This window comes from Oncorhynchus mykiss, chromosome 21 (assembly GCF_013265735.2).
Source record: "Oncorhynchus mykiss isolate Arlee chromosome 21, USDA_OmykA_1.1, whole genome shotgun sequence".
Taxonomy (NCBI): domain Eukaryota; kingdom Metazoa; phylum Chordata; class Actinopteri; order Salmoniformes; family Salmonidae; genus Oncorhynchus; species Oncorhynchus mykiss.
In genome coordinates this window covers 42,139,928-42,162,203 of record NC_048585.1, presented here as the reverse complement: position 1 = coordinate 42,162,203, position 22,276 = coordinate 42,139,928, and the positions used below count along the sequence as shown (strand labels likewise).

The window sequence follows — 22,276 nt, the reverse complement described above, 5'->3', positions numbered from 1 at the left end:
ATGTTCACACTCACAGAAAATGACATTCGGTAACTGCTAGCTATGCTTGTTTAACTTTATGAGCTGGATTTGCCTGTCTTGAAATGAGTTTAGTTTTTGCTCGTTAGCATTTAGTTAACAGCGTCTATGTGATTTCACTATTAGTTTGTTAGCATTCTGGTAATAGAGGCCCAATGGGCTTTTCTCTTCATATTTAAAGCCAACTTGTGTGCTATACCGTACGGTATGACAATATGAAAACCAGGATACCGCTCAAGTCTAGAAGAAACTATTTAATTAATAATTCATAATCCCATACTGCCTGTGCCAGCCCATAGCCAAATGTTTAGCAATTTAGCTAATGTTAGCACATTACCTAGCTAGCACAACATGGCTATCTTGGTCACTGCACTAACTCAGTAGCTGCCAGTAGCTCGGCAGCGGTTTCATGGACACTAGCTAATTCATTGTGATTTAATTAGTTGTTAGCTAGCTTGGAGGAAGTATTTACTGTTGTGTGCGTTGCGTCTGTGCAAGTATCTAGCTAACGTCGCATAGCTTACAGTGCATATGAAGTGTGACTGACTTGTACAGAGAAAATGCCCTCTTTTCAACAACAAAAATGTGTTGGTTCCTGCTCGCTGATTGGCTCATAGTCAAGATGTTGGCCACTGATAGGCATTGCAATTCCACAAGTACAAATCGGTAGGTTCGTCACTACCGGGTTGGCACGCAGCAGGTACCGCTTTTGTTCTAGCAAGAGAAGGAACGGCCTCCCCACTGTGATAAGTACATATCGGCAGACTATCAGCGATGAGATTCTCGGTGTTCCATGCTTTAAAGCCTTGTTTCAAAAGGCCCGAGCCAAGCCTTTGAAATATGAAAGCATTGGGCTATATAAAGTCCTTTGATGTGGACCTATACGTGTAGGGGAGAAGTAGGTCTAGGCAGGCTCCCATTGAGCAGGGAGAGCTACAGTAGGTGAATGGCTTTCATCTGGCAGAGTTTCCCTTCCTGAGGAAGACCAATGGGAAATCATTTGTTCTTGTAGAGTCAGCTAAAAACGCAGCCCCAAACGCAACTCACAAATCAGGTTGGTTGGAAGGTGACAACATCGAACTGGCTGACTGCCAGTTGTGCTTTTTTCGCTTCTGGTTGGGTGAGACTGTGGTTGTATCCCAAATGGCACCGTACTTCCCTATATACTGCACTATTTTTGACAGGGCTCTTGTCAAAAGTAGTGCACTGTTGTAGGGAATAGGGTGCCATTTGGGACACAACCACAGTCTCACCCAGCAAGAAGCAGTCAGCCAGTTCGATATTGTAACCGTCCAACCAACCTGATTTGTGAGTGACCCAGTCTGTGCTGGCAGGGGGAGAGGAGGAGGCAGCGGAGGCGGAGGAGGGGGAATCCGGGGAAGGAGGAGGAGAGGACCGAGCACGCCCACATTCTTATCGACAGGGCTGCAGTGGAGCAGGTTGAGAACTTCAAGTTCCTTGGTGTCCACATCACCAGCAAACTAAAATGGTCCAAGCACACCATGACAGTCATGAAGCGGGCACGACAAAACCTATTCCCCCTCAGGAGACTGAAAAGATTTGGCATGGGTCCTCAGATCCTCAAAAAGGTTCTACAACTGCACCATCGAGAGCATGGTTGCATCACTGCCTGGTATGGCAACTGCTCGGTCTCTGACCGCAAGGTACTTCAAGGGGTAGTGCGAACTAGTGGTTGACCAATTATGATTTTTCAACGCCGATACCGATACGATTATTGGAGGACCATAAAAAGCCGATACCGTTTAACCAGACGATTTTATTTTATTTTTTACATTTATTTGTAATAATGACAATTACAACAATACTGAATGAACACTTATTTTAACTTAATATAATACATTAATAAATTCAATTTAGCCTCAAATAAATAATGAAACATGTTCAATTTGGTTTAAATAATGCAAAAAAAAAAAAAGTGTTGGAGAAGAAAGTAAAATATGCAATATGTGCCATGTTAGCTTTTTTACGATGAAGTTCCTTGCTCAGAACATGAGAACATATGAAATCTGGTGGTTCCTTTTCACGAGTCTTCAATATTCCCAAGTAAGAAGTTTTAGGTTATATAGGAATTATAGGACTATTTCTCTATACGATTTGTATTTCATATATCTTTGACTATTGGATGTTCTTATAGGCACTTTAGTATTGCCAGTGTAACAGTATAGCTTCCGTCCCTCTCCTCGCCCCTACCTGGGCTCAAACCAGCAACACATCGACAACAGCCACCCTCGAAGCAGCGTTACCCATGCGGAGCAAGGGGAAAAAACCACTTCAAGTCTCAGAGCGAGTGACGTTTGAAACGCTATTAGCGCGCACCCCGCTAACTAGCTAGCCACTTTACATCGGTTACACCAGCCTAATCTCGGGAGTTGATAGGCTTGAAGTCATAAACAGCTCAATGCTTGAAGCGTTGCGAAGAGCTGCTGTCAAACGCACGAAAGTGCTGTTTGAATGACTGTTTGCGAGCCTGCTGGTGCCTACCATCGCTCAGTCAGACTGCTCTATCAAATCATAGACTTAGTTACAACAGAATAACACACAGAAATACGAGCCTTAGGTCATTAATATAGTCGAATCCGGAAACTATCATCTCAAAAACAAAACGTTTATTCTTTCAGTGAAATACGGAACCGTTCCGTATTTGATCTAACGGGTGGCATCCATATGTCTAAATATTCCTGTTACGTTGTATAACCTTCAATGTTATGTCATAATTAAGTAAAATTCTGGCAAATTAGGCGGCCCAAACTGTTGCATATACACTGACTGCGTGCAATGAACGCAAGATAAGTGACAATTTCACCTGCTAACCTGGATTTATTTTAGCTAAATATGCAGGTTTAAAAAATATATACTTCTGTGTATTGATTTTAAGAAAGGCATTGATGTTTATGGTTAGGTACAGTCGTGCAACGATTGTGCTTTTTTCGCAAATGTTAAATCATCCCCCGTTTGGCGAAGTTGGCTGTCTTTGTTAGGAAGAAATAGTCTTCACACAGTTCGCAACGAGCCAGGTCACACAGTTCGCAACGAGTCATTTTAGCGGGCAATATTAACTAAATATGCAGGTTTAAAAATAAATACTTGTGTATTGATTTTAAGAAAGGCATTGATGTTTATGGTTAGGTACACATTGGAGCAATGACAGTCCTTTTTCGCAAATACGCACCGAATCGATTATATGCAACGCAGGACACGCTAGATAAACTAGTAATATCATCAACCATGTGTAGTTAACTAGTGACTATGATTGATTGATTGATTGTTTTTTATAAGATAAGTTTAATGCTAGCTATCAACTTACCTTGGCTTCTTACTGCATTCGTGTAACAGGCAGGTTCCTCGTGGAGTGCAATGTAAAGCAGGTGGTTAGATCGTTGGACTAGTTAACTGTAAGGTTGCAAGATTGAATCCCCCGACAAGGTAAAAATCTGTCGTTTTGCACCTGAACAAGGCAGTTAACCCACCGTTCCTAGCCCGTCATTGAAAATAAGAATGTGTTCTTAACTGACTTGCCTAGTTAAATAAAAGGTTAAATAAAGGTCTAAAAAAAATACAGATTTCCGATTGTTATGAAAACTTTAAATCTGCCCTAATTAAATCGGTCATTCCGATTAATCGGTCGACCTCTATTGCGAATGGCCCAGTAAGTACATCACTGGGGCCAAGCTTCCTGCCATCCAGGACCTCTATACCAGGCGGTGTCAGAAGAAGGCCCTGAAAATTGTCAAAGACTCCAGCCACCCTAGTCAGAGACTTCTCTCTGCTACCACACGTCAAGCGGTACTGGAGCACCAAGTCTATGTCCAAGAGGCTTCTAAACAGCTTCTACCCCCAAGCCATAAAACTCTTGAACATCTAGTCAAATGCAGACTATTCACTCCCCTCCACACCACTGCCACTCTCTATTATCATCTATGCATAGTCACTTTCATTCACTCTACCTACATGTACATGCTACCTCAACTAACCAGTGCCCCCACACATTGACTCTGTACCGGCACCCCCCCTGTATTTATTGTTATGTTTTATTGCTCCTCTTTAATTACTTGTTACTTTTCTCTTATTCTTCTCCGTATTTGTTGAAACTGCACTGTCGGTTAGGGGCTCGTAAGTAAGCATTTCACTCTAAGGTTGTATTCGGCACATGTGACTAATACAATTTGATTTGATGATGAGTCAGAAATGATGACTGGACTCTATGTGGAGGTGGGGTTTCTAGCCACAGTGCGTAGAGCTGGTACTGGGGTAGCCAGGTAGGTGCGTAGTGTGGGTGAGGGTGAGGTCTGAATTAGATAGAGGCGGACAGTGAATTGTTTTTTGGGACCGTAATAACAGGTTGCTCCTCTTGATGGTAAAATTATAGACACAGACAGACACATAATGTATATCAATTGCTTCATTATGTGGAGGAGTGGATGGTTTTACTGTAGATTGTCACACAGTAGGCTGACACACAGCATCCAGCTGAATGATGACACTGTGGAAACAGAAGCCTGCAGGGACTGATTCAACCACAACATGGATCAACGAGTTCATGACACACACATGCGCACACACCTTGTGTGTTCAGGTACCACATGCCGATAAAGTGTGACCATTCAGTGCGAGGGCTTAGTACACACAGGAGCTTCCTGTGCATTAATGCAGTATCAGGCTACTCCAGCACTACAGTCCTGTAAATCAGATCAAGGCGCTTGAGCTTAGCAACAGGACTGACTGGGGCTGGAGACCAGTAAGCCAACACTAACCCTGGCCTGCACCTGTGCTGCTAAGGGAATATCATGTGGCCGAAAGGCAGGTTGAGAGGGAGAGAGAAAAGTGAGAGAGCAGAGAGAGAGTGCAGAGAGAGAATAGCAGGAGAGTAGAGAGAGAGCGAGAGAAGAGAGATAAAGGGGGAAAAAATGCCAAGAGTCAGAGCAGTCGACACTCCTTCAAATTAGGAAATACCATGGCTGAACATGGTACAACTACCTGGGACAAAAAAAATAATTGTGTCTCTGGTGGATTTGGTCTGGCAGTGAATGCACTACTCCATAAAAAGTAAATATTCCCATCCAAATATCGTGCAAAATATTCAAGTGTAATTTTACCACAAGATGGAAGCGAGGTTTGGGTTTCAACCTATAATTACGATTATAAGCATTGGGAGAAAATCTATATACAGAATTCCGTAGAATTATCCTAAATATCCAAAAGAAAGTACCAAATAATGCATGCAGAGCGGAACTCGGACGATTCCCTTTAATTGTAAATATAAAGAAAAGAACAAACTTTTTGAGATCATTTGAAATTATGCCCCAAAACATTCTTAGAATTCAAAGCACTGGAAATCCAAGAGCTGAACCCTGAAAAGATTCCCGTCAGCTGTTAAAAACACTAAACAACCTTATTATCCAAAATACACAGGGACATCAATTACATTGTTACAGAAATTAAATCCTCATATAAAAATTAAAACTCTGAACAAACTAAATTGCTATTTGGCCCTCAACAGAGAATACAAATTGGCAGAATCTCTCTATTCTGTCAGGGATACAAAACAGAGACAGATCCTGAACAAATACAGCGACCACCAATTGGCTATAGAAACAGGGAGAGACAAAAAGAGATGGCTACTCAAAGAGGAGCATCTGTGTGGTCACTGCACAACAGAGGAAGTGGAGACAGAGATGCAATTTTCCTCTACTGTGAGAAATACTCCCAAATAACAGAATATTTTTTTCAAGACAATATCTCAATCAATTCCCAAATTCTGTGCATTTAAAAATAACATAAAGCTGAGAATTATTCTGGGTGAGGGAGAAACCGTAAATATTTCTGCCAGATATGTATATGATTGCCATCCCATGACCATTAATTCCTGAAGTATTTACATTGTATATAACTGACTGTAATACATAGTGTATTTATATTTATTAGCCATTCTTTTTTATAACCATATTTTTATTTGATTAAATGTATTGACCACAGATTACACAATACAACAGAAGAGAGCGAGCGAGAGGAGAGAGAGCAAGAGAGGAGAGGGCGAGAGAGAGAGCGAGAAGAGAGGGCGAGCAAGCGGAGAGGGCGAGCAAGAGGAGAGGGAGAGCAAGAGGAGAGGGAGAGCAAGAGGAGAGGGAGAGAGCAGAGAACGAGAGGAGAGAACGAGAGGAGAGCAAAGAGAGCGAGCGAGAGGAGAGCAGAGAGAGCGAGCGAGAGGAGAGCAGAGAGAGCGAGCGAGAGGAGAGCAGAGAGAGCGAGAGGAGAGCAAGAAGAGAGCAGAGAGAGCGAGCAAGCACGAGAGGAGAGAGAGAGGGGATCCTTTGGCAGTGTCTTTTGTGTCTGGTCATTTAACATGGGAATCTAACAAGAGGAATACGCGCGCGCACACACCATTATCTCAGATTTACAGACAGGGATGTACCCTAACTAACATACACACACACACACTAAGAAACTCAAACGTAAACTGAAAGTGGATGGAATAGGACTGATGTTAGAACGTTTTCTTGTCTTTTTAGCTGAATCAAATCAGTCAACCATGTGACGTGCTAGGTTATGCTAAAGGAAAGCATATTATTCAGTGCTGGGGCCATGAATAGCTTAGGCCTTAGGGACGATTACACAACATATTAGCTAAATGTGAAAGAAGGACCCAGGATATATCCACATTACACTGAATCCTGTTGAAAATGTATAGGTTTTGTACAGGTAATGAGGATAGCAGATGCTTTATAGATGTTATAGTTTGTGTGTTCATATGCATGTGTGACTGTGCAGAATGAGATGTATGGACTAGTGAGACATCACTATCGATCTGTCCAACAGGTCCTCCTCCCTGTCACCGAAACACTGTTGCATGTTAAATGGATCAGCACCCCACGCTGAGTAACATCTGGAAGCTGTTATAGTGGTGTTCCTACACACACACACATACACACACACACTTAACAGCTTATTCTAAGAGAATAAAGATGGAGGCAGTACACACTGCTCCTCCTCTGCCATTTATTGATTCTACGAGCTCAGCTAAACCCAGAGAATACACACCCTGCTAATTCACCATGCAGATAAGACACACACACACACTGATAGTGGGTGCCAAGGTTAATCATCGACGAGCAGGTGAATGGTCGCAGAATGGCAGCCAGCTAGATAACATTGTCGTCCACGAACACACGTTCACCATGACAGCCCTCCCGTCTGACCTAAGTCATAAGCTCCACACCATTTTAGTCTATTATAACAACAGCAGGGAGCTACAGCATTCGGGTTATCCAGTGCCATGACTGTAACTGTAGCCAGAAGGACAGACATAACCAAACTTCCAAATCCATTCGGAAGAAAAAAAATAAAGATAAGAAAGAGAGGGAAATGTACACACACGAAGGAGCTCAACCGCAAACTGAAAGTGGATGGAATAGGACTGATGTTTGCTCGTTTTCTTCTCTTTAGAGCCGAATCAAATCAGTCAACCATGTGACGTGGTAGGTTATGTTAAAGGAAAGCATATTATTCAGTGCGGGGCCATGAATACCTTAGGCCTTAGGGACGATTACACAACATATTAGCTAACTGTGAAAGAAGGACCCAGGATGTAGCCACATAACACTGAATAAATAATTGAATCCTGTTGAAAATGTATAGGTTTTGTAGAGGCAATGAGAAGGATAGCAGATGCTTTTATAGATGTTAAGTGTGTGTGCGTGCGTGACAGTGCAGAAGGAGGTGTACTGACTGGTGAGATCTGGCAGAGAACAACACAGATCAACCCAACAGGTCCTCCTCCCTGTCACTGAAACACTGTTGCATGTTAAATGGATCAGCACCACGCTGAGTAACATCTGGAAGCTGTTGTAGAGGTGTTCCTACGCACACGCGCACACACACACATCAAACAGCTTATTCTAAGAGAATAAAGATGGAGGCAGTACACATTGCTCCTCCTCGGCCATTTATTGATTCTACGAGCTCAGCTAAACCCGGAGAATACACACCCTGCTAATTCACCACGCAGATATGACACACACACACACACACACAGAGAGAGAGACAGACACATTGATTGTGGGTGTCAAGGTTAATCATCGACGAGCAGGTGAATGGTCGCAGAATGGCAGCTAGCTAGATAACACGTTCACCATGACAGTCCTCCCGTCTGACTAAGTCATCAACTCCACACCATTTTAATCTATTATAACAACAGTAGGGCGCTACAGCATTAGATTATCCAGCGCCATGACTGTAACTGTAGCCAGATGGACAAACAGACCGAACCTACAAACTCCATTCAAAGGAAGGGGAGGGGGATCATGGCGTACCTCTTTTAGGCAGCTCCTGCAGTGCGATGGTATCCCCTCCCCCGTCGTAGGGTAGATAGGGGTCGGCATCGGTTGAGATATCATCCATGGTTGACTGACAGTCGGTCGCTAAACTAATTTAGCTGTCTCACCAAGTGTTAGCTCCTCGTCGCTAGCCTAACTGCTTATCCGGGAGCAGCCTCCGTGTTTCGAACAGCCTCGGAGAGACTTGCTGTGTGTGAGACAAGCTGAGCTCCCTCTGTCTTTTCTCCTCCCTCCCTAATTCCCTCTCTTTCTCGCTCTCTACCCCTCCCTCTCCACTGCAGCAGCTGACTGCTAAGGAGCCGGTGATGTCATCGCATGACGAATAGCAAGCCTGGTTGGTTGGTTGCTAGGGGAGACGATTGGGGGGGCAGAGGGAGGAGCGATAATGCGTAAGAATGCAGAGTGATCAGGCCAGGCTGGCAGAGCCTGTTGAAAGGTGTGCCGGTCGGTCTGATGCATAATATTAGTACTCGGCCTAATATGTATTCATGAACGAAGAATAAAAGGCTGTGGTATACAGTAGCATATCAGTACTGTAGTGCTACGCCAATATTGATCTGTATTGAACGCTATACAGTAAATGATTCTATTAATTTGCTGCTTACCATGCATAACTAATTAATATAGGTGTTAGTGCACAATCATCAACAAATGAGTTGAGGAAAACCCAATCTAGCATAGAAAAAGAACAGCGTTTGTACAGACATACACCACACTGAAGTACTACTAAAATCAAATGTTGTGAAAGCAAAAGCCACAGCAGGGGAGAGAGAAAAAGCCAGAACATGGCATTAGCAACCACCATAAACATGTCAGTGAAACCAGTACTGAGACTGACTCTCTCTTCTTTCTCTTTCCACAAACACTTTCTCCCTCTTTCTCTCTCCCAGACAGGATATGAAACCATTTGTGAGATTTCATCTGAGGGTTCATAGCTATGTATCATGTAGCAGTACACGAGTGGAAGCTCCTCATAAAAATACAAATGGTAAAACATTTAAAAAATTGTCCTTTTTAGATAAAACTATACTAAATATATTCATGTCACCAAATAATTGATTAAAACACACTGTTTTGCAATGAAGGTCTACAGTAGTCTCAACAGCACTCTGGAGGGTAGCACCATGGTGTAGCCGGAGGACAGCTAGCTTCCGTCCTCCTCTTGGTACATTGATTTACATACAAAACCTAGGAGGCTCTTGGTTCTCACCCCGTTCCATAGACTTGCACAGTAATTATGCCAATTAATTATGGCAACTTCCAGAGGATGTCCTCCAAACTATCAGAGCTCTTGCAACATGTTGTCCACCCAATCAAAGGATCAGAGAATGAATCTAATACTGGATGCATAAGCTACAGCTAGCTAGCACTGCAGTGCATAAAATGTGATGAGTAGTTGACTCAAAAAGAGAAGGACAATTGTTAAACACAGTTTTTCAAAAATGAAGGAGAAGCAAGAGAGAGAGATTGTCATTTTTTTCTCACTTTCACTTACTTACATAACTAGCAAAATGCAGCTGGCTAGTTTAGTTACTCAAACAGAGTGATGCTATGTTAGCTAGCTGGCTATGACTATCCAACACAACACTGTAACTCTTCCAAGTCTAGGTAAGATTTAGGTTTTTATTAATTTACTGCCCCGGATCCCACTGGTGTAACTGCCGGTGTAACTGACTATACACTGTAATGTTACTGCATGATTAACTAACACATTAGTTCTATAAGCTATGTTGACTAGGAAGTTACTTTAGCTAACAACAGCTGATGTGTTGTTCATTGAAATCCACAAACAAAGGGAAAAGGTGAGAAGAGAATAGTGCATAGATGAAAGAAGGAATACAGCGTGGCTGCTATGAAAGTGAACTGTGTTTATGTTGATCAGGGGTGTATTCAATCCGCCGACTCTGTTGAAAAACTTTTCTTAAACAGAACCAAACGAAACGGGGTTAAAAATACCTGAATTTGTCCAATAGAAACTCTCATTTGCAACTGTTTGACTAATGATTATTCTCTAGATAAGTTAGATGCAGGCAAGAATGTGCAAGGCAGTATTGAATGTGTCACTGTTTGTCCATGTGTCACTGTCTGTCATCTCAAATGTTTCTTTCGACCTAAACTTTAATTCATAGTCTTAATAAACCTAGCCTATCCTACCAATGGGACATTAAAAACTGCAATATCTTATGTTTCACCGAGACGTGGCTGAATGACGACACGGATAATATAGATCTGGCTGGCTTCTCGGTGCATCGGCAGGAAAGGGCAGCTAAGTCTGGTAAGACGAGGGGCAGGGGTGTGTGTCTATTTGTCAATAACTGCTGATGCGCGATGTCTAATATCAAAGAAGTCTCGAGGTATTGCTCGCCTGAGGTAGAATACCTCATGATAAGCTGTAGACCACACTATCTCCCAAGAGAGTTCTCATCTATATTATTCATAGCCGTCAATTTTACACCACAAACCAATGCAGAATCCTACTACACCAGCTCTGATGCCCGTCGGATGTGGCAAGGCTTGACAAATATTACGGACTACAAAGGGAAACCCAGCTGCGAGCTGCCCAGTGACGCAAGCCTACCAGACAGGTCAATATTCACAAAGCCACAGGGCAAGACGGATTACCAGAACGTATGCTCAAAGCATGCACGGACCAACTGGCAAGTGTCTTCACTGACATTTTCAACCTCTCCCTGACCGAGTCTGTAATACCTACATGTTTCAGACCACCATAGTCCCTGTGCCCAAGAAAGCAAAGGTAACCTGCCTAAATGATTACCACCCTCACGCCGGTAGCCATGAAGCGCTTTGAAAGGCTGGGCATGGCTAACATCAACACCATCATGCCAGAAACGCTAGAACCACAACAATTCACATACCGCTCCAAAGGATCCACAGATGACGCAATCTCAAACGCAATCCACACTGACCTTACCCACCTGGACAAAAGGAATACCTACAGTTGAAGTCAGAGGTTTACATACACCTTAGCCAAATACATTTAAACTCAGTTTTTCACAATTCCCGACATTTAATCCTAGTAAAAATTCCCTGTCTTAGGTCAGCTATGATCACCACGTTATTTTAAAAATGTGAAATGTCAGATTAATAGTTGAATGATTTATTTCAGCATGTATTTCATTCATCACAATCCCTTTGGGTCAGAAGTTTACATACACTAAATTAGTATTTGGTAGCATTGCCTTTAAATTATTTAACTTGGGCCAAACATTTTGGGTAGCCTTCCACAAGCTTCCCACAATAAGTTGGGTGAATTTTGGCCCATTCCTCCTGACAGAGCTGGTGTAACTGAGTCAGGTTTGTAGGCCTCCTTGCTCGCACACGCTTTTTAATTTCTGCCCACAAATGTTCCATGGGATTGAGGTCAAGGCTTTGTGATGGCCACTCCAATACCTAGACTTTGCTGTCCTTAAGCCATTTTGCCACAACATTGGAAGAATGCTTGGGGTCATTGTCCATTTGGAAGACCCATTTGCGACCAAGCTTTAACTTCCAGACTGATGTCTTGAGACGTTGCTTCAATATGTCCACATAATTTTCCTTCCTCATGAAGCCATCTATTTTGTGAAGTGCACCAGTCCCTCCTGCAGCAAAGCACCCCCACAACATGATGCTGCCACCCCGTGCTTCACGGATAGGATGGTGTTCTTCGGCTTGCAAGACTCCCCCTTTTTCTTCCAAACATAACGATTTCTCCAAAAAGTACGATCTCTGTCCCCATGTGCAGTTGCAAACCGTCGTCTGGCTTTTTCATGGCGGTTTTGGAGCACTGGCTTCTCCTTGCTGAGCGGCCTTTCAGGTTATGTCGATATAGGACTCGTTTTTACTGTGGATATAGATACTTTTGTACCTGTTTCCTCCAGCATATTCACAAGGTCCTTTGCAGTTGTTCTGGGATTGATTTGCACTTTTCACACCAAAGTACGTTCATCTCTAGGAGACAGAACGCGTCTCCTTCCTGAGCGGTATGACGGCTACGTTGTCCCATGGTGTTTATACTTGCATACTATTGTTTGTACAGATGATTGTGGTACCTTCAGGCGTTTGGAAATTGCTCCCAAGGGTGAACCATTTTTTTCTGAGGTCGTGGCTGATTTCTTTTGATTTTCCCATGATGTCAAGCAAAGAGGCACTGAGTTTGAAGGAAGGCCTTGAAATACATCCACAGGTACACCTCTAATTGACTAAAATTATGCCAATTAGCCCATCAGAAGCTTCTAAAGCCATGACATCATTTTCTGAAAATTTCCAAGCTGTTTAAAGAAACAGTCAACTTAGTGTATGTACATTTCTGACCCACTGGAATTGTGATACAGTGAATTACAAGTGAAATAATCTGTCTGTAAACAATTGTTGGAAAAATGACTTGTGTCATGCACAAAGTAGATGTCCTAACCGACTTGCCAAAACTATAGTTTGTTAACAAGAAATTTGTGGAGTGGTTGAAAAACGAGTTTTAATGACTCCACCCTAAGTGTATGTAAACTTCCGACTTCGTTATTGTTATCTAATTTTCTTGATACTTCATGATTTTATTTATTCATTTTCACAAATGTATTTAGTAAATATTTTCTTAACTCTATTTCTTGTGAAGTGCATTGTTGGTTAAGGGCTTGTAAGTAAGCATTTCACTGTAAGGTGAGGACATTTCACCTTTTGTATTCGGCGCATGTGACAAATCAAATTTGATTTGATTTGAAGCAACCTCATGATGGGTATAGGGAAAATTCAACTATCATGTAGTAGCCTAAACCATAAATGTTACATTGAACTGGGTGAATGCTGTAATAGAAATAAGGCCATGCTCATGAAAAAAAATCGTCCTCCCTCATCATAAACGACACTGACCGCCACTGGCATACACGTGTGTGAAACTGTCACACTTCAATAATGCAACAACTGTATCAATTTGGTCACTAGAGCTCTGCACATGAAATGTGTATTCACACTATCACTTGTTATTATTAAAGGGATACTTCGGGATCTTGGCAATGAGGCCCTTCATCTACTTCACTAGAGTCAGATGAACTCATGGATAGCATTTTTGTCTCTGCGTGCAGTTTGAAGGAAGATGCTAACTAGCATTAGCACAATGACTGGAAAATTATGAGTATCCGCTGCAATGACTGGAATTCTATGGGTATCTGCTGCAATGACTGGAAGACTATGGGTATCTGCTGCAATGACTGGAATTATATGGGTATCAGATACCCATAGTCTTCAAGCCATTGTGGTAGCATGCTAGCAGATACCCATACTTCCAGTCATTGTGCTAATGCTAACTAGCATTGGTTCACAAAACTACCTCCAACTTCCTTCATACTGCATACATACAAATGGTATCAATGAGTTCATCTGACTCTGGGGAAGATGATAAAGGGCCTCATTGCCAAAATCCCGAAGTATCCTTTGGTGTTGGCACCATCAAACCAACCAACGAAGCCCCTACCTGGCTTTCAGCACTGCTCCTGTTGCTAGGCGACGATGGCACAGGTGATGATGTCACCCATCTGGAGCTTGGAAGTAAATCCAGCAGACTGTTCAACAGAGTACCCAATTAACATAGCACCAGGGTTCTAGAAATCTAGAACTAGAACCAGTGATGCTTTAATTCCACAGTTTTTAATTCCAATTTCCAATATGTCCCAATCCTCTATTCTAAGCCTGGTTCAGGCAGTTCCATTCTGTGCCACTACAGAACATTCCCACAGCTGCCTGACATAGTACGCCACCACCAGCCCCAAAGCACAGTGCATATAAATAGCACCAAGCAGAGTAACGGACAGGCAGACAGACAGTCAGGCTAACATGCAAACACTGTGTACTGTAGTGTAAAGACAATTCTACGGGAGGGATACTGACAGATACAGGTATTTATTGGACACCAAGCTGCCAAACTGGTTCATGGGAATTTGTCCCTTCACTCAACTGGGCATGTCTTCGCCCAGTTCCTAATTAACATGTAGGCAGCCGTATGTATATGAATCACAGCGGAATGGGCTATTGCAAGTGTTTTCTGTCTGTCTGTACCAGTTCGTCTTGTTTGTCAAGTTTACCAGCGTTTGTCCTGTCAGCTCCTGTTTTTTCCCAGCCTCTCTTTTCTTGCCTGTCCTAACCCTGTACCCGCCCACCTGACCACTCTGCCTTCCCTGACCCAGAGCCTGCCTGCCGTCCTGTACCTTTACTCCTATTCTGGATTATCGACCCCTGCCTGCCTTGACCTGTAGGTTGCCTGCCCCTGTTGTTACAATAAACATTGTTACTTCACACAGTCTACACTTGGGTCTTGCCTTGATACCTGATAGCACGAACTGGCCATGACTGACCCAGCAGACTTGGACCAGCTCCATAATGCCATCTCCTCCCAAGGAGCCACCATTGGTAGGCACAAGGATTTGCTTCGCGGTCTGATGGAAGGCATTGCGAGAGCAATTCCGGGGGTTGCCTACTAGGCAGCCTACCACGACGGTAACCTCCCGGCCCCTCTGTAACCCAGCTGGTAGCAGCACCATCACCCTGGTTTCCTGGGAACCCCCTTTACCTCCCCCGGAGCACTACGATGGAGATTCCAGAACCTGCCGGGCCTTTCTCTCCCAGCTCCCTTGTTTTCGAGCTGCAGCCTTCTTCATTCCCCTCGGACCGCTTGAAGATAGCGTACATTATTAAGCTGATGTCTGGGAGGGCACTCGCCTGGGCCACTGCAGTGTGGGAGCAACAATCCGCCGTCTGCCTCAGTCTGGAGGTTTTCGTGGTGGAGCTGGGAAGTTTGAGGCTCCGATGTCCAGAAGAGGCTGCCCGGAAGTTACTCCAGCTTCGGCAGGACACCTTCAGTGTGGCAGACTATGCGGTGGAGTTCCGCACGCTACCAGCGGGGGATACCTGGAACCCGGAAGCACTGTTTGACACATTCCTGCATGGATTATTGTAAGAGGTAAAGGATGAACTGGCAGCCCGAGAACTACCAATAGATCTTGACTCTCTCAAAGCTTTAACCATCCGGATCGATGGTCGTCTACGGGAACGTGGGAGGGAGAAGAGGTCCGATTGCGGTCCCAATCGCTCACTCAGGGATCCCACCTTGCAGCTGATGAACTCCGTAAATCCCCGGTGTCTACGTCCCCGAGACGATTCAAGCTTACCCGAGTCTCTCCAAGAGCCTCAGGAGACTGCCGATTCACGTACGCAGACTTGAGACTCAGAATTGTCTGTATTGCGGTACTGCCAGTAATTTTGTGTCTACAGTATCTTCAAGAGACCTAGCTCATTTGTTGGAGTGAGTACACTGGTGGGTCTTAAAGATAATTGTTCTTCTCCCCCTACTCGCTCCCCTCTCCATGCCACCCTGCTGTGGGGTGACCAGTCCAAGTCTTTCCAGGTACTTATCGACTCGGGGGCCGAAGTGAGTCTCATGGACGTTAACCTGGTGTCCGAGCTGGGCATCCCCACTCAACCCCTCTCCATTCCCATGGGTGTTAGAGCGCTGGACGGGCGCTCTATATAGGCTGGGTCACCCACCAGACCACCATCGTCAACCTACGAGTGTCGGGGAACCACAGTGAGACGATCCAATTCCTGCTGGATGAATCTCTGCAGCTTCCTGTGGTATTGGTATTCTCTTGGCTCCAGCGACACAATCCCTCCATTGACTGGGCTACTGGTGTCATCGTGGGCTGGAGCCCGTACTGCAACACTCTTTGCCTGAAGTCAGCTCTGCCTGCACCGGGGCGTCTTCCTGGGGGCTTGGAAATTGCCCCGGACCCCTCCGCCAGCTCCGCAGAGTACCAGGACCACTGGGAGGGGTTCAGTAAGGCCCGTGCCACTTCGCTTCCGCAGTACCGACCGGTATCCAAGAAGGTCAAGCCTGAGGCTCTGGCACGCTGCTATTGTGCCGTGGCTACACACCCGGAAGCAGAGACCTTCACCCCCGTTCCAAGATCATTAGCTCCTTTGCCGTTCGCCCTCTGTTGCCCCGTACCCTTCGTATTTTTCCTACTTATTCTGTGTCTAGAGTCAAAACCATGTCTGACTGCCCCTTGTCTTCTGTGTCTAGGCCCATCCCTCCGCCCGTGCCATCCATGGCCAGCCAGCGCACACGGTGAGACGCCTCCTGAGGGTTCGACCACGGGGCAGGGGTTTCCAGTACCTGGTTGACTGGGAGGGTTATGGCCCAGAGGAGAGGTGCCGAGTTCCCGCTAAAGACATCTTGGACCCGGCCCTCATCACCGGCACCCCTGACCCTGCATGCTCCACCTGTGGACTATCAACCCCTGCCTGCCTAGACTTGTCGTTTGCTTGCCCCTGTTGTTACAATAAACATTGTTACTTCACACAGTCTGCACTTAAGCCTTACCTTGATCCCTGACAACGGGATGGTTTTTCAAAACCGCCAATACCGTTGAAACTATTTATTTTAAAGTTTTTCAAAACATTTAAGTATATTTGTAGCTACCTTTTAAATAAATGCATGCAATGACCTCGTGGAATACGTTCACCTATCATATTATTTTATATTATGAAGCTTACAGTAGTTCCCCAGAACAGTTGAGCTAGTCACGTATTTGTTTGTAAATACACTTTTTATACAAAAGTACGTGGACACCCCTTCAAATTAGTGGATTCGGCTATTTCAGCCACACCTATTGCTGACAGGTGTATAAAATTGAGCACAGAGCCATACAATCTCCATAGACAAATACTGGTAGTAGAATGACCTTACTGAAGAGCTCAGTGACTTTCAATGTGGCACCGTCGTAGGATGCCACCTTTCCAACAAGTTATTTAGTCAAATTTCTGCCCTGCTAGAGCTGCCCCGGTCAATGTAAGTGCTGTTATTGTGAAGTGGAAATGTCTAGGAGAAACTACGGCTCAGCAACAAAGTGGTAGGCCACACAAGCTCACAGAGTGGGGCCGTAGTGTATGAACCTAGCTATGAACCTCAGTTATCATAGCCGGTTATATCGACTTCAAGACAGTCTGAATGGCAACAATAAAGCCTTTGGGTTGAGTAGAATTTAATATAACCTAATTATGCCAAGGATGCCAGTCCATACACTACTGTTCAAAAGTTTGGGGTCACTTAGAAATGTCCTTGTTTTTGAAAGAAAAGCAAAAACAAAATAGTCCATTAAAATAACATCAAATTGATCAGAAATACAGTGTAGACATTGTTAATGTTGTAAATGACTATTGTAGCTGGAAACGGCAGATTTTTAATGGAATATCTACATAGGCGTACAGAGGCCCATTATCAGTAACCATCACTCCTGTGTTCCAATGGCACGTTGCGTTAGCTCGTCCAAGTTTATCAGTTTAAAAGGCTAATTGATCATTGGAAAACCATTTTGCAATTATGTTAGCACAGCTGAAAATTGGTGTCCTGATTAAAGAAGCACTAAAACTGGCCTTTAGACTAGTTGAGTAACCGGAGTGTCAGCATTTGTGGGTTCGATTACAGGCTCAAAATGGCCAGAAACAAATAACTTTCTTCTGAAACTTGTCAGTCTATTCTTGTTCTGAGAAATGAAGGCTATTCCATGCAAGAAATTGCCAAGAAACTGAAGATCTCGTACAACGCTGTGTACTACTCCCTTCACAGAACACCGCAAACTGTCTCTAACCAAAATAGAGTGGGAGGCCCCGGTGTACAACTGAGCAAGAGGATAAGTACATTAGAGTGTCTAGTTTGAGAAACAGACGCCTCACAAGTCCTCAACTGGCAGCTTCCTTTAAAGAGTACCTTCAAAATGCCAGTCTCAACATCAACAGTGAAGAGGCGACTCCGAGATGCTGGCATTCTAGGCAGAGTTGCAAAGAAAACGGTAGATCTCGGACTGGGCAATACATTTTTTTTTATTAAGATGGGCAAAAGAACACAGACACTGGACAGAGGAAGATTGGAAAAAGTGTTATGGACAGACAAATCTAAGTTTGAGGTGTTCGGATCACAAAGAAGAACATTCGGGAGGCGCAGAATAAATGAAAAGATGCTGGAAGAGTGCTTGATGCCATCTGTCAAGCATGGTGGAGGCAATGTGATAGTTTGGGGGTGCTTTGGTGGTGGTAAAGTGGGAGATTTGTACAGGGTAAAAGGGATCTTGAAGAAGGATGGCAATCACTCTATTTTGCAACGCCATGCCATACCCTATGGAAGGTGCTTAATTGGAGCCAATTTCCTCTTACAACAGGACAATGATCCAAAGCACAGCTCAAAACTATGCAAGAAATATTTAGGGAAGAAGCAGTCAGCTGGTATTCTGTCTATAATGGAGTGGCCAGCACAGTCATATATACAGAACCAGAATTTAAAAAACAGTACAGTACACTACACTTCCTATGCATCATGCAAATACTCTGAGGTTCATATCAATATCTAATTTCCTTCATCTGCACTGATATGAGGACACAGGATAGGTGTAGTATTTCATCAAATGAGAGATTTAATTTCAACCAGTAGAGAATGTGAAAAGCTTTATTGAAGAAGTTCATTATCCAAGTTATAAATACGTAATATTATAAATATAAGTTCAATCTGTACTTCAATGCACATCTGGTGGGCATTCTAAAAACAGAGGAAGAAAGATGAGGTGGGGAGAAAGGCGTGAGAGAAAGTGTAATAGACAAAGGGAAAGAGATAAGACCAGAGGAGCAGGGAAGACAGCATAGGATTAATGAATTCCAGTGCTACTAAACTACACATTCTCTCAGGTCATCACAATTACATAAGTGTCTCTAACAATGTCTCCTAACCATTCTTGGGCCCAGTTGGCCAGAGGGTTATTTTAGAGTCGGTGAGGTGGCGATGACAGGGCTGGGGGTTGGCATCCTCTCCCACACCAAAACATACCTGCAGAAGAGAGACAGATGGAGAGAGATAGCATGATTAAGCCTTGTGTTTTTTTCCAATTCTAACACTGTCAGTCATCCTAATAATCAGGTGAAATGCAAAACTGACCTTGGATCATTAACTCTGGGACTACTACATCTCCATCTGTATTTCAATGCAAAGCGTCTCTTTAATAACACTGCCTGTTGACCCGACCAAGTGACCTCTCACCTCTGATCATGCTGTGCCCTCTATGTGTCAGGCAGTTCGGAAGCGGGAGGGGTTCACCGACACAGGTGATCTAACCTAGAGGATTTAGGGAGAAGGGGTTGTTATTGAGAAAACAAGGTAGTTAAAGAGACAGTGTTCAACAGGAATCTGTGTGTGTGGCTGCAGAGTACTTTATACTGAAAAACATGCACAGACACACGAGGACAAACTATATAAAGTACTTACTTAAATATAAATAGTGGCGTGCCTTACTATTCTCCATGGTTGGTCCTCTTGCCTATTCTTTGAAGGTGGAAGGAGCCAGTTATACACCTGAGCCTATACACTTGATACACAACAATGTAGGTGTGGGTTGTTGGGTGTCTTATTGTTCACATTTTTTTCAATATGGGTGACTCTTTGTTTATGTACAGACATCACCCTTACCTGAACAGCACCGTTAAATAAGGTAAACATTTTTTTTATATATATAATTTTACCTAAACGGCACCCTCACTTAAGAAGTATAAATCAAAGGGAGAGAAACTGGAAATTGAATAACTACAGTTGACATACCTAAGTAAATGGAAGAATACTCTTATTGCAAGGTGGGTGGCTCTTAAAAGAGCCTTTGGTTATGCATAGTGTGGTATATGGTGTTGCCAGGGAAGTAGGAGGTAAAGGCCTTCCCACACGGATTGCCTCCAGTGCTGCATTGTTGGCCCCCATCCTTGCAACATCCTGCAGAGCAGCAGACCTCTCCTCTGGCACACGGCGGCAAGCTGCAGGTCCCCTCCTGGTCCTCGTGTCCATCCTCATGAAGTTATGCAGGACACAGGTAGCCTTCACACATGCCTGAATTTCCCCACGAGGCATTCCCAGGTGGCCCTGGCACCCAATCGTGACGTGCCCTACACGGTAACTGTAGGGAATTGTTTAGGAGGAATCTCCAGTTGCAAGGTATCTGTAGGAATATGGAAGATAATGTCATTATTAGACTTTTACATCATCAGGTCATTGTGAATTACTGAAAGTATAATATATCTTATAACAAATAATGATAACATAGAATATAGATAGATGCATGTGTAGAATGTGACAACAGAAGGTTCATATCAAGGATGGCATCAAAAATGAATACATAAATACTGTTTGAAGCTTGATGATGAGTTGATCATTTGAATCAGCTGTGTAGTGCTAAAGAAAAAACAAAAATGTGCACCCCTTTTGAGTCCCCAGGACCTAGACTGAGAACCACCGCTCTTCATCTGCATACAACAGGCGTTCACAGCTCTCTGTAGCTGAGGACAGAAAACATCACAAAAACCAGACTTCCTTATACTCCAATTAGACAGCACTGAATATTATGGTGCTACTATCATCTCTGTCCTCACTCCTTTCTAGAGACTGGAACTACACCAAAGTACCTGCCCTATTCAGTTGGAGCTGCTATCCTTAGCTAGCTTCCTACAAATGCATTTGATTATTTTTTTTTTTTACCATGATAAATACATCACATTAGCTAGCTAATATGAAGTTAGGTAGCTGGTGATATTTAATTAACTTAGCTAACTAGCTGTACCGTATGTAAAGTTGCTAGCTAGCTAGCTACGTTAGCAGCTCATCTGAGTTAGCCTCCACTGTAGCTTGTTAGCTAAGAATACATCATTATTTTTACATTTTCAAAATGTATTTACTTACTTCAATAGGTTCTCCCAGCCATGTTGACGATTGGAAACAGGGCAGCAAAGTTTGTCACCAGAGCGGTTTAGAGCATATTACTATTTATCTGTGAATAAATAAATGAAATGTAGAATGGATTAAACCATTTACCCATTTAATAACCAGACCTTATACAAAATGCTGAATTCTTGATGGACTATACTGAATCCTTGATGCACAACCGAACTGCTGCTATATGCTGCCAGCACCACAAGGGAGCCACTCTGGGCGCCCGAAGATGCACGATTAAATGTACAGCCTGCTAGTGTACACAGGCTGTTAGGCGGCCGCCTATGACGGGAAATTGACAAGGGCGGCATTTTCTACACTAAACTGACCAAGACATACCTCCAACAACATATAAAACCTAACATAATTCTGCCCCAAAACTGTGACACTCAAAAAGTGGCATATGGGTTTTTTAGGGTGAGCGCTGATGCCGCCCTGTGACCACTTTGTCAAAGGCAGGGGCGCAAAATATATTTCTTGTCCATTCCCAGCGCTCCTCTCCAGGGTGCTGCAGCGATCCTCTCCAGGGTGCTGCAGCGATCCATCAACATTCCGTCCCAAAAAATATCTAACATAAATCATGTAGCAGATACAGGATATAGTAAAAATAGCATGTTGCCTTTACTGTAGCCTACAGGCTGGAGATTAAATGTATGACAATGTATTGGCAGACACTTTTTACATCATGCAGGTTTCTCCGATCAAATAGCCTAACTAAATGGTGCCCAATCAACAACAAAAAATGCACTGTCACGTTAGCAAACAACATATCCTAAAAACAGGTCACGTCAAAGTAAAATGGACAATGTGGAATGGACTATCACAACTGTTGTCCAGGAGTTTCACCCCATTTTAATGATCAGTGATATCAATCTGATCATAGCAACAAACAAACTAATAGTTCTGCATTTCCTGCTGTGTAAAGTAAACACAATGCAAATAAACTCATAATAACTCCTAAAAAGTTGGGTAGCTGAAATTCAGGGCTTAAATAGCTAAACTGATTCGTCACAAAGCCAATGCAACATCTTGTTTTAAAAATGATGGGCCTACCATACGGATGGGCATTCATACAATTCCATTGCTGGTTGACATGGTAGGCTACACCCAAGTAAGCATGAGCCGA

At 43.6% G+C, this 22,276-nt stretch overlaps 1 protein-coding gene across 7 annotated transcripts in view; it reads right to left on the bottom strand.

Moving 5' to 3' along the window:
- The window catches only part of LOC110500450 (H(+)/Cl(-) exchange transporter 3), a 65,733-nt gene that overhangs the window by 22,801 nt on the left and 20,656 nt on the right, over positions 1-22,276 (bottom strand). For 2 of the 7 annotated variants that reach the window (XM_036957875.1, XM_036957879.1), the window contains exon 1: positions 8,346-8,635. The exons of the other annotated variants lie outside the window; for them this stretch is intronic. In XM_036957875.1, coding sequence (XP_036813770.1) covers positions 8,346-8,433 — 88 coding nt within the window. In that variant the 5' untranslated portion in view covers positions 8,434-8,635. Of the gene's footprint in view, positions 1-8,345; positions 8,636-22,276 lie in introns of those variants that run through there. 7 annotated transcript variants of the gene reach the window in all.